Genomic DNA, 12,677 nt, shown 5'->3' on the forward strand with positions numbered 1-12,677 from the left:
GATGAAGAATCCCTCAAATTGAAGTAGCTTTAATGGAAAAATTATTGGCATTACCACTATATCAAGAACATAAAAATGCTTCATTTAATCCACTATGTAAGCTACATATACCTTTCACTACTATATATATATATATATATATATATATATATATATATATATATATATATGTAAATCCTATAAAGATAAAGTGCAAAGTGTAGTAATTACTTTACCTACAAATCCTGAATTGTGTTTCGATACTACACTACACTTCACCTTACAGAATACCATTGAATGCTTTAAAAAAAATTTTCTTCTGCTATCCAGGCCCCTGTTACAGAGATTATGTCGCCTTTGCTGCCCTGCTGACAATATTTTATTACATAGGAATTGGGGAAAGTTCTCCAAAGTAACACATACCAAAAATTTTGGTAGGGTATGGCCTTGGACAAAGTTAATAACATTACACTACATTATATTACTTTGTGAAGTGCTGTGGAACATGTTGCTGCAATCCAGCACAGTTTAAGGCTACGTACACACGTGCAATGGTTCTTGTCCGATAATCTGCGTGATTATTCGGGCTGATATCTTGCGTGTGTACAGTGCTTGTCATCCATCGTCTGAATGACCGTCCTGGTGGATCCACGGATGAAGGACAACAAACAATGGTAACGCAAGTGAAGGGGAGAGAACGCAGTGGGGTGCAGCTCCATCGTTCTCCACCTTCTCCCCTCTCCATAGAGCACAACAGTGCTGTACGTACAGCACTCATTCATGCATTGTGCAGTCATTTGTCATTGGAAAGGATTGTAAAAGATTGTGTGTACTTAGCCTAAAAAAGTAATGGAAACATTGGAAGCTCCCAGGTTACCAAACACAGGGGAATTTTTGTTGTAAAATGAACAAGCTATGTCCCTTCTGCAATGCAATAAAAAAAAAAAAAAAAAAAAAAAAAAACTTACCTGCCTGTTCACAATCGCATGCTCAGCACAATGTATGATCTCCCACATCCCACTATGTGTGGGAGTATATAATTCTGGCCTGGCCAATGCCAGTCAAAGATCCTGAATCCAAAAGTGGACCAAGTGAAGATCCCAGCAGAAGAGCAAGGAGGGGTAAGCTTAGCCAAAAAAAATCCAAAAAGGCAGAAAAGTTTATTTAATTGCAGGAAAGACATAACCTGTCCCTTTTGCAACAGAGAACTTACCTGCTCGCATTTTTGTATTTTTTACTTTTAGTTCTGCTTTAAATAAGCAAGTTCCCTTTAACAAACCTAACCAAATCCTGGGAAATAAATTATAAATTATAGACACACTTTACAATGTCATGCTGATAAAGAGTATGACTCAAAGTAGAAGAAAAGAGAAAAGGATCTTAATAAATGACTAGAATCTTACACTCGATTCTGGAAAAATTAGGTAATTTAAAAATCAGACTTAAGATTAGGGTTTCCCTGCAACGTTGTGTTTTATTGTGGACTAATACTGTCTGGCCTTCTTTCCTGGCTTTTAAAATGCTGTGTTCTGGTATTTAATAATGGGTTGGGAGTATACGCAATCTTTACATCTAAAAGAACCACTTGCATAAATGGACGCCAGTCGTTCACGCTGCCATTAGCTATCAGACAGAGAATCTCCTATCTAATCTCCTTAATCGTACCTTCATTTCAATGACGGTCTGCAGGGCCTTCGTCTTGGCAGAATCTGGGGCGTTTTCGAAGCGCCGATGGATTTCCTGCAGGGAGGAAGAAAACATTACAGGTGAGATTTAATTCTGGCCCCAAGGTGGCGGACGGAGGAGCTACACGCTCCATGGAAGGGAGGGGGAGGTACCGCCAGCTACCTGACCCATTAATAGCAGCACTAAGCACAGCCGGATGTTCTCATACATAAGGTGACGTGATGTGACAAAAAACCCCAGAGTGACAACAGACTGTTGCCAAGTAAAGACTCCTGGTCTCCAGGGCTAGTTAGAACTCCTTGGGGTTAACAGAGGTGACAATCAAAGGATATCGCCTTTAACTCCCTCATATACAGAGTAAAGCACAGAGTCAGCACTAGCAATAAACTGCTTAAACTTCTAAATATGGAGTGTACATATGGAATTGTTTATTTTATACATATTTTTATTTTATGGGATATCAAAACCTCATTTTCATCAACTGGAGATCATGCCAGTAACATAATTGCAATTCTAAGGTGATAACACTTGCTGCACTATGTCTATGGAAAAGTTGATTGTCACCTTTCTTTCCATAATATGGAGGAAAGGTGTTCAGTAGTGCTCAGAAATAGCTGAGATTGGTGTAACAAATAAAAGGGCAGCACAGGCAGTGGTCACGAGACATTATCAGCTCACTAGCAGTATCAATATTTAAAAGATTTTATTTTTATTTAACCCCCTTAGCGGTAATCCCGAGTGTGGCTCGGGGGAAAAAAAACCTGCTGAAAGTGGTAACCCCGAGCCACACTCGGGGTAGCCAAAAACTTAAAAACACTTACCTGGTCACATCGGCATCCTCCAGAGTCCTGCCCGTCCTCTTCCTCCGATCTGTCCCACAGCGAGTGCGCTGACGTTTACCGGGAGTTGGTGAGCATGGCGGTGATTTCAAATTATTTTGTATTGGATTCATAATAACTGTATTGAATCCAATACAAAGTAATTATTATCTCTCTCGCTCTACTGAAACCTATATTATAACTGTACAGTAGCATATATATATATATATATATATATATATATGCTATGGTACAGCTATATTATAGGTTTCAGTATTTTTGATTATTTATGCACCCTTGTTTTAATGGATTTTCTGTGTTTTTTTTTTTTTTTTTAGTTTATTAACAAATTTAATAAATATTGGACATATTTTGGTGAGTTAGTCCAAAGAATTACAGGCCTACAATGTAAAATAAATTTTTATGAAAATCAATGTACCTCTTTTATACATATAAATCGGGACAGAAATGAACCGCCAAGGAGGTTAAAATAAATATAAAAAACACATTTAGTGGTACATTAACCAAAAATAGAATGGAGAAAATGGTGCAAAAAGTTATGTCATGCTTTAAATACACTTCAAATAACTAGCAACAAAACAAGAACTGATCATTCTAAAGGGAAATTCCACCATAATTGCATAATAAAATCAGCTTGCGTTGCTTTGTTCTGCTCTGATAGCATAGATGTCTGAAAGAATCTAAAGGTCTGACTTCAATCATCCATCGAAAACCTAATTATCAAACCAGTGTTAGCACATGAAGAGTCTGTTTATAATCCGAACATTTTCTACAATAGGAAAAAGCTCTAAATGTGATCTTATTCTGTTTTTTAGAATCAGAAAGTTCCAAATACATCTGAATGAAGAATAAAACAGTATTCATTAGAAGACTGAAATTTAAAGGCCTAGGCTCTGCTTATACAGGGCATGATGACGGGATCACTTTAATGCTCCCCTGCCTACACATTTCTCTGTGCTCCTGTTACCATCCTCCCCAGCACATGGACAAACCTATACTGTAACACCTCCCTCACACAATAAACCAGTGTTCTCCCCAGCCCCTTTTAGCTGGGCGCACTACCCAGCACTTTCCAGTAACTACCCCGCTGTTTTTGGGTGGTTACTGAAGAGTTGGGTCACAATACAGGTGCCCCCCCTGCCTACAATTTCTTCCCACCAAGGTTTAAAAAGTTTTGGGTTTGAACTTATAAAGGAAAATATTTGGGCAGAGATATGTATTGACAATAGGATTCCCTATATCTACAGCGATGCAAACATTTTCTTTTAGACAGTTGTCACATTACCAGGTGTGCTCATTGGAAGATTTCCCATCTATTCCTGTTGCAGAAACAAAAAAGAAAATTGAGATTTCAGCTGACTTTTAGTCCTGAAAAAATTAGAGATGTTAAATCTCCCCAGCTCTAGATACATTTTGAAAGAACAAAGAAAGTGGAACTAAAGTCCCACTTTTAACATGGGTGATTCAGACAGGTGGTTATTGCTGAAAGAGGCAGGCGATATCCCTTCTGCAATAACTATTCTTACCTGTCTGATTGTAGCCCGGCTGTCAGATTTTACCAAACTGCGAATGCACAGAGTTGGTTGGCAGGGTAACCCGGCAATCCCGGCTTCCCTTGCACATGCTGGGAACAAATGAACTCCTGCTCATGCAGGAGTCACGTCATCCTGGCACAGCCAATCAGGAAAGTTGAGGATCGTCCTAAGAAAGCAAAGACGATGAAAGATGGCGGCTTTCTGTGATGGAATGGGAATAGGATAGATAATCGCAGCTTTATTTCCGCTTTAAGGGACATCATGCCTAGACTTATATCATGCTATCTTTGTCCCTACACTTTTGGATAGACTATTTGCCGACTAATGTAGAAAGCAATGAAGGACAAAAAGTTTGCACAGGTACTTCACTGGACGCATTACTCAAATGCCCGATCGGGGCAACAATTATCCAGATCTGGGGGCACTTCAGCAAAATAGGTGATTTGTCTGTTATGGGAGGCAAAAGTGACAATAATGACCTTAAGAGCAGAAAAAGTGCCTATAAGTCATTGGAGAATTGGAGCTGATAAAGGCGACTGACACGGATTTTGGACTTTCCTCTCCTGGGCCTCCCAGCCTACCCTACACATTCTATTTACAGCAATGGAGAAAAGACTTTTTATCTGACACCCGCAGTAGTCATGGTGACGGTCTCTATGGAAACAGGAAATCAGCAGTCTGTTTTATGTATCCTGGGTGCCCAGAACCAGGAAGAAGGGAACGCGTTAACCTCTGCACGACCATGTCCATCACAGAATTCCCAGGTGTAATCACTACCTTAGTGCCCTAAAATAAGCTGCAATACCAGTCCAATGAGTGGCACAGAAAGCATTGCATTTTTTGTGTTACAGTGCTGCTGACAGCAGGGTTGGACCCTGGTAAATAAAAAAATTCTAGGCTAGCCCAAGATTACACTCCCTCCCTACCAACATGCTTCAGCTTTTTTACCAAGCACTACCAACTGCAAGATCTTTAACTGTTGTGGCATTTATGTTCTTCACTGAGCTCACAGAAAAAAAAGCATTTTAGGTGAGTATAAACATTCTTTTTTTCTTTCTTATTAATTGCAGGGCAAAGGAGGTCCCGTGCCTTTGGGAAGCAAACAGTAACAACCCCAAAAACAGAAAAATGGAAGACTGACTGCAGCTCAAAGGGACCGAACATCACCTTGTCATTATGCAAAATCAAAAAATAATTACTTAAAGGAAAGGGCCATCAAGTACTTGTCTTACAAAAGTGATGGCGACAAGGAATGCAACCTTGTCAGTAGAGAGAACAATAAAACGAGTGCAAACAGTTGTTTCTGAAGTGCAGAGGGAACCATATTCAAATTTAAAGAGGACATGGAGGAATGGAGGGGAAGAGCTACAAATAAAAAGTCTGGAGTCTTTTTTGAGGAAGACAGACTTTAATTTGGTCTATACTAGGCCCAGATATTGCAGCTAATGAGTCACAGTTCCAACACAGACAACTAAACTCCTAAACTGTCACGGTACTTAAAAATAGGGTTGCCACAGGAGGGTTAGTATTGAGGCTAGGACTTTTGTGAAGACGCAAATGCCTGGCCAAAGGGCAAAGTCATGAATTGGAAGTTTGAGAAGCGAATTGCAAACCATGGGAAATGTTGGTGAGTAGGGAATATTGGGATGTGCAAGTACACATCTTTTATGTCTACAGGAAGGTAAGTCTTCCTGGAAAAGGGTGACAATGATACCTGGTAAATTTCATAGAATTATGGGAAGTGAATGGAGGCATTCAGTGTCTTAAAAACAAAGTTAGGGCAGAGGTCCCTTTCAGTTTGGGAATGGTGAACAAACTATTTTAAACTCCTTGAAGGCCCTCCTCTGTGGGGAATAGGACAAGGACTCCATGTCCCAGCTTTTCCAACAGGGGCAGATATGAACTCTCACCTCTAGAAGGGTTGATCCAAATCTGGATGGTAGAGATGCTGCCCCTCAAATGCCATTCGAAAAAAAAAACATCAAAAAGTCAAGATGGGATGAAAGGAAAGGTCCCACCAATGTAAACAAGCTTCTAAAGACCTAAATTTTAAATTATTACAAGTTATATCCTTGAAAACAAAAGCATATTCTACAGGTATAGTAACTTTTTTGTTAGGATGAGACTCTCCCAAATTCCAATTTGCAGAGGTAGCAGAACAGTCCCCAAGTTTTAAAGTCGAACATGTCACATTATCAGGAGTAAAATTGGACTGATTTTGGAGTTATGTAAAAAAAAAAAAAAAAAAACTCTTTAGGGACTAAAACTTCATGCAAAGAGAGAAGATTAGTATCAGTCTCTGTGACTAAGATAGAACTCACAGAATGGCATATAAATAAACCGGGCTACACAACAACCTAAATGGGGTATTTGGGGATGCAACGTTTGATCATCTAACTCAACTAAGTTTGTTTCTGGATACGGGCCAAGTGCAGTGGCAATGTCAATGGCTTAGGACCTAGGATGTTACCCACACTATACCCATAGTCCAGATCAGTTATGAAAGCTTAATTGGACTCCTGACTAAAGTAAAAAGTAAAGGAAAAAAAAAAAAAATACTAAAAAAAAAGGAAAGATCTTTCAAATAGCAGAACTGTAGGACGATGTTCTTACCCTTGAGACACTAGCAAAAAACTGGAGACAAACTGGTATTAGGAAATTATATACTGGGCTAGCTATTGTCCAACCTACCTAAAGATGAAAGAATTGTTGTGTTCCTTAGTGAAACATAAGGAAATTACATTTTTGCTTTTGGATTTTTAAATAAAGTAATCCATATAGTATATAATTATTTTACACACATCCTGCAAGTGTTTGCACCCTATTTAACAATGGGAATTTGCTATTTGATGCATTACAAACTCCGGAGGAGGGGTTGTAAGTTGAAGTGTGAGGTCAGGCAGTTGTCAGGACAAGATTTACATTTTAGGTGTTCTTTTATAAATGTTTATATTACTCTTCATATACTTTATGTAATACTGAACTCATCCTAAAATATGAAAAAAAGCCTGAAACAGATATGCCTTAGTTTGGTGCATTTTGTAGAGTTAGACCACCTTATTATGTCTCAGGGACTCAATTGGTAATATCTCTGTGCAGAGTTCACAGGTCTGCACACCTGCTGTGTTCATTATGAGAATTCTCCACCATCTTTGCAGTAAGATAATGGGTCTGTAAACCTGCTGAGCCCATTATGAGGGGTTCCTACTGCAGATTTTCTTATATAATATACCATGAGGAGATGGAAAATACATTGGCGATCAGGAACAAACAAGCAGGAATTCAGAACAGATAAGAAGCCAGGGGCACAGGAATCCACCTATAACTAAATATCACTTTTATTTGCTTTTACAAAGTAGTAAATGAGATATAGCTAACAAAATAACTATGTTAGATGTGTAGGTCCTTGGCGTAGGGTCAGAAAAAAATGGGGATTAGACATAGCTTATATACGAACATGATGACTCTAAAGTTATTTAAATGTTCCATATGTGAAAGCTGCAATTATTCTGTGGAGGCAGCCACAAAAGTAACCAGGATTTGATATAAAATATTACCCTCCATGATGTACTTCAGTGTTAACAAGAACTAATATTGTTTCCTAGTACTGCCCGATGCTCTCTGCATCAATAGCCTTCTGATGTTGGGTCTCGTGGTAAGCTCTAAACTGCCAGATACAAAGTAACTGAATATTTTGTGAACATGACATTAAATGGGAATTCATGTTATTACAGAAAGAAAAATAGGAGGGTCTAAGTGTAAGAGAACTAGTAGTAATAAATGTCGACTATTTAAAATCACCTCTCTTAATATGTTGGTCTCCTTCTCCTTCTGATCAAGCAGGCTTTCCAGATGGTGGACATGCATCTCAGCCTCGGCCAGTCTCCTGGTCCTTTCATGGTCCTCATCCATGACCTTTGAGGAGATCCCTTTGCTCTGCAGCATCTCCAGCAATTTCTTGATGGATTCATCTCTGGCATTAAGAGTCTGTTTCTGAGTCTCGATTCTCAGCTCCATCTCCTCCAATGTTTTCCGCAGCAGAAAAAGCTCCTTGGCCTGACGATCATGCTCAGCCTGAAGGATGCGGAAGTTCTCCTCGGTCAGCTCACCGGTGAACATTTCCTTGGATCTGCCACCGCTGTCCTGCTGGAAGAGCTGGTTAAGGTCTCGCTGGATGCGCAGCTCATCTTGCAATGCCTGGATCGTCATTTGAAGGTGCTAAAACAGAAGAATATGAAAAGTTTAAAAATGTGCACCCAAACAAGCTAAGTTAGAAGGTAACCAATATTAAAAAAGAAGAAAAACAGTTTTAATGTACAACTCTAGATTTATAAATTTGATTTGGCAGCCATATGGAACAACTGACACTTCCCACAAGTATTTAATGATCGCTGTCCCTACAGGAGACAGATCCTCTCGTGTACTATTCTGGTTACAGTTATGTGTTTGCAGAGCTTGAGTGAGAATTTTGGATATCAACTGCATAATCTTTATGTTACTATAAGGCTATGTACACACGTACAATGGTTCTCGTCCGATAATGGGCTCAGGGCCAATATCGGACAAGAAACTAGTGTGTGTACAGCGCCCTTTGTCCATCAACGAGGAACGATCATAATGGAAGCAAAGGAGCGCGCAACAGGGTGCCGCTCCATCGTTCTACCCCCCCTTTCCGTAGAGCAGAAAGATGCTGGTTCATGCATCGTGCAGTCCCTAGTCGCTGGAAAGGATCGTGAAAGATCTCTTTGGCAATCCACAGCCATATACATTTAATGGTGAAGGGGATGCAATACCCTTCTCAGGATAACACTGGGACTGTTCATGTGAATCAAAGCGGGAAGGCTTTTCTGCTCAGCACTTGTTTAATGGCTAGTTTCACTACCTACAGAGCAGAAAAGATAAGAATCTGAAAATTTTCCAATATATATTTTATTTAGAGCACATTTTCTTCCATCCAGCATGTCTACTTTGTTAAGTCATAAATATAAAAAACATATTAAGAGTAAAAACAAATTTCAATATTTTTTAAGTAAATACAAAGTTAGTCACATGATGAATTCTACAAATCTAAGACACCTCTGTGTCACACAAGCATATTTCAAACAGTTGCAATTTATTTATCAGCCATCCATGTGGGAAGCAAGTAACTAAAATCTTTGAATTAAAAAAAAAAAAAAAATGACCAGTTTACGTAAAGTGAAACTCTATCAGGTTTATTTATTGTGCACAAATTACTTTAAACAGTTGTCACCTGGAAAGAAGTCCTCTATGAAGGATTTTGTTCTGGTGACTACTCAAACATTTGGGAATTTCTGTCCAGTAACAAAGGTCATCATGACAAAGAGAGAAGGAAAACCTATCCACTAGAACGCACACAGCAATACCTGACAACGGGTTAACATTTCTTCCACACTATCGGAATTGAAAATTACGCCATATAGGATTTGAATACATTTAAATTAGAGGCTGCTTGAGATTTTGTCCACCATCTCACAGATGAAGATTTTGACTGTTCTGCACCAACATGTTGGACGTGACCTGTTAGCTTGAACAACTGATGACATTTGCAACATTGGCGGCAGCTGGGCAACCAGCGCCATTATACAAGAGAGCATTTTCTCATGTCAGGACAGTCTAGATTAGAATAATATATTACTTCATACATTAAGGGAAGCGACTGTCTGTGACACACTGTTGTTCGTGTCGAGGTGTCATAATTCATGCATGTCAGTGTCCTCTATTATACAGTCAGACCTAAAACTATAAATTTTGGGTTTCCAGCAGCTGCCCGAGTTCCAAGACAATGCAGACACCCCAGAACATTGTTTGCAGGGCGTAGCAGAAGGAGAAGAACGTGACAGCGGCATTAAACACCTTTTGATACAGACAGAATACACAATGAGCTGGTGGAAGCGTAGCAGAGTTCATATGGGGTGAAAAACAAAAGATGCTGCAGGTTTGAATGATCTCAGGATTGATTACTGGTGTATTTCTCCAAACAGGTGGATAAGTGGCATACATATCAGCAGAATGGGGACTTCAATTATGAAATTTCTAAGATCGAAGACAAAACTTGTCATGGTGGGATGAGCAGTGATTACGACATGTTAAGTTTACTTCATTTAATTAATTCTATGAAATCCACTGAAGTTTCAATCCAGAATGCACCTCACATATGGGCTCGGCTTTATGGGATAAGTGCGGTGGCTCAATGGTTAGCACTCTGGCCTTTGCAGCGCTGGGTCCCAGGTTCAAATCTCTGCCAGGGCGCTTTCTGCATGGAGTTTGCAGGTTACCCCTGTGTTTCCTACAGGTACTCCGGTTTCCTCCCACATTCCAAAAACATGCAGTTAGGGTAATTGGTTTCCAACAAACTGACAGACTGTGGTAATGACATATGACTAAGGTAGGGACATTAGATTGTGAGCTCCTTTGAACGATAGATAGTGATAGGACTATGGACTTTGTAAAGCTCTGTGTAATATGTCAGCGCTATATAAATACTGTGTAATAATAATATTATAATTGGTCGACTCAATGACTGCAAGGTGCCCAGATTCTTTGGCTGCAAAGCAAGCCCAAATCATCACCCCTTCACCACTGTGCTTTATAGTTAGTATTATGTGTTTGAGCTAATAGACTGTGTTTGTTTTTTCTTGCCAAGCCCTACACTGTGCATTATAGCTAAACATTTCCATTTTGGTTCCAATCTGTCCCAAGGACATTGTTCCATAAGCCTGGTGGTTTGTTCAGATGCAGCTTTGCAAGCCTAAGCTGTACGATCATGTTTATTTCAGACAGAAGAGGCTTTTTCCTGGCAACTTTTTCAAACAAGCCATACTTGTCCAGTCTTCTAATTGTACTGTCATGAACTTTACCATTTAACAAGCTAACTGAGCCCTGTAAAGTGTGAGATGGAGCTCTTGGGTTTTTTTGCACATTTCTGTGAACATTGCACAGTTTGGCCTTTGGGGTGAATTTGCTGTGTAGTTTGTCCTTTGGCAAATATCATAAATGGTTTCTATTGAGACTAATAGACTTCATATGAATGGGGAGTAGAAATTGCTTCCTTAAGATCATTGGTGATGTTTTTATTTCGTTGCCATTGTGTTAACACACGCCTGAAATGGTGCTGACCAACAAACTGACAATTAGCGGTGGTCACAACTACTGATGATCTGATAATTAATTCCCTATGATCAGCAGCACCTGGCTGCTATGAATCCTCTTAATTCCAATGGAAGTGGTAATTCATTTAACCCCACACTGTATTTTGACTTTGTTTCTGTTGAATAAATAAATAATGACAACAAGCTATTATGCCATGTGTTGTTCATCTGAGGTTGTATTTGTCTAGTTTAAGTCCTGCAATGGACCAGATGATTTTTGTTATGTCCTAATATGCAAAACTTTAAAACTAAAAGAAGTTATCCTTTTTTTTTTTTACTATTTCTCATGAATGCAAACATTCCTGGACACATTTACATGCAGACCAACCCCAGTAACTCTGACATGACGCAAAGACATAATAACACAAGAGAAAACAAATAACTGAAAGAAAAGGCCAGGATAGCACAGATTATTATTATTATTATTATTATTATTATTATTATTAATATTATTAAACAGGATTGATATAGCGCCAACATATAACACAGCGCTGTACATTAAATAGGGGTTGCAAATGACAGACAGATGCAGGCAGTGCCCTAAGGAGCTTACAACCTAGGAGGTGGGTAAGTAACACACATAAGGAGGGGAGATATGTAGTGTTGTGAAGTAGTGAGGGTGTAGGAGACTAGGGTGAATCCAAATTTGAAAAGACGGGTTTTGAGTGCTTTTTTAAATGATCAGAAAGTAGGAGGAAGCGGCATTGGACGAGAAAGACCATTCCAGAGAGTTGGGGCAGCTCTAGAAAAGTCTTGGAGCCGTGCGTGTGACAAGGTTATGAGTGAGGAAGTCAATAGTAGGTCATTGGAAGAGCAGAGAGAGGGGCTAAGGGGGTATTTTTCTACCAGGTCAGAAAGGTAAGTGGGACAGGAACAGTGGAGGGGTTTGAAGGCAAAGCACAGGATGGAAGGTAGGGAGATGGGTGATCCCTATAGTCTATCAGACAAGAGGATCAGTCAACCAGGTTAAAAATACATATTGCAGCCTCTAATACTTGTTGTGTGGAACTTACAGTGTGCAGGAAAATGAGAATAATCACTTTCAGCACAAAAGAGAACTATCTGCAAGAGTGCAAAAAGAAAGGTAAATGAGAGTTCAGCTTTAAAGTTAAGAATATGCATATTTAGTGGAGTGTCAGAGCGACACTTTCAGGTATTTACTACAAAGATCAACCCTTGCTGCAGATCTCATCTTGTGACTTGCTACAAATTTACTATATTTCAGTCTATTCATTGGGGGAAAGGAGACTGACAAAATGCTTACATCTGCCTGTAGCTGACTAATGACATCTTAGGCTGCGTACGCACGTGCAATAATTGTCGCTGGAAAAGACCTTTCACGATCCTTTCCAAGGACAAAAGACTGAATGAGCGCTGTACATACAGCACAGTTCTGCTCTATGGAGAGGGAAGAACGACGGAGTGGCACCTCGCTGCGCTCTCTCCCCTTCAGTTGTATTAGGATTGAT

General features: G+C 39.5%; 1 protein-coding gene across 11 annotated transcripts in view; it reads right to left on the minus strand.

Moving 5' to 3' along the window:
• The window catches only part of ERC1 (ELKS/RAB6-interacting/CAST family member 1), a 150,411-nt gene that overhangs the window by 89,247 nt on the left and 48,487 nt on the right, over positions 1-12,677 (minus strand). For all 11 annotated transcript variants that reach the window (XM_072400058.1, XM_072400056.1, XM_072400055.1 and 8 more), the window contains exons 3-4: positions 7,841-8,257; positions 1,645-1,719 (exon numbers count right to left, since the gene is read on the minus strand). In XM_072400058.1, coding sequence (XP_072256159.1) covers positions 1,645-1,719; positions 7,841-8,257 — 492 coding nt within the window. The remainder of the gene's footprint in view (positions 1-1,644; positions 1,720-7,840; positions 8,258-12,677) is intronic.

Source organism: Pyxicephalus adspersus, chromosome 2, assembly GCF_032062135.1.
Source record: "Pyxicephalus adspersus chromosome 2, UCB_Pads_2.0, whole genome shotgun sequence".
NCBI lineage: Eukaryota > Metazoa > Chordata > Amphibia > Anura > Pyxicephalidae > Pyxicephalus > Pyxicephalus adspersus.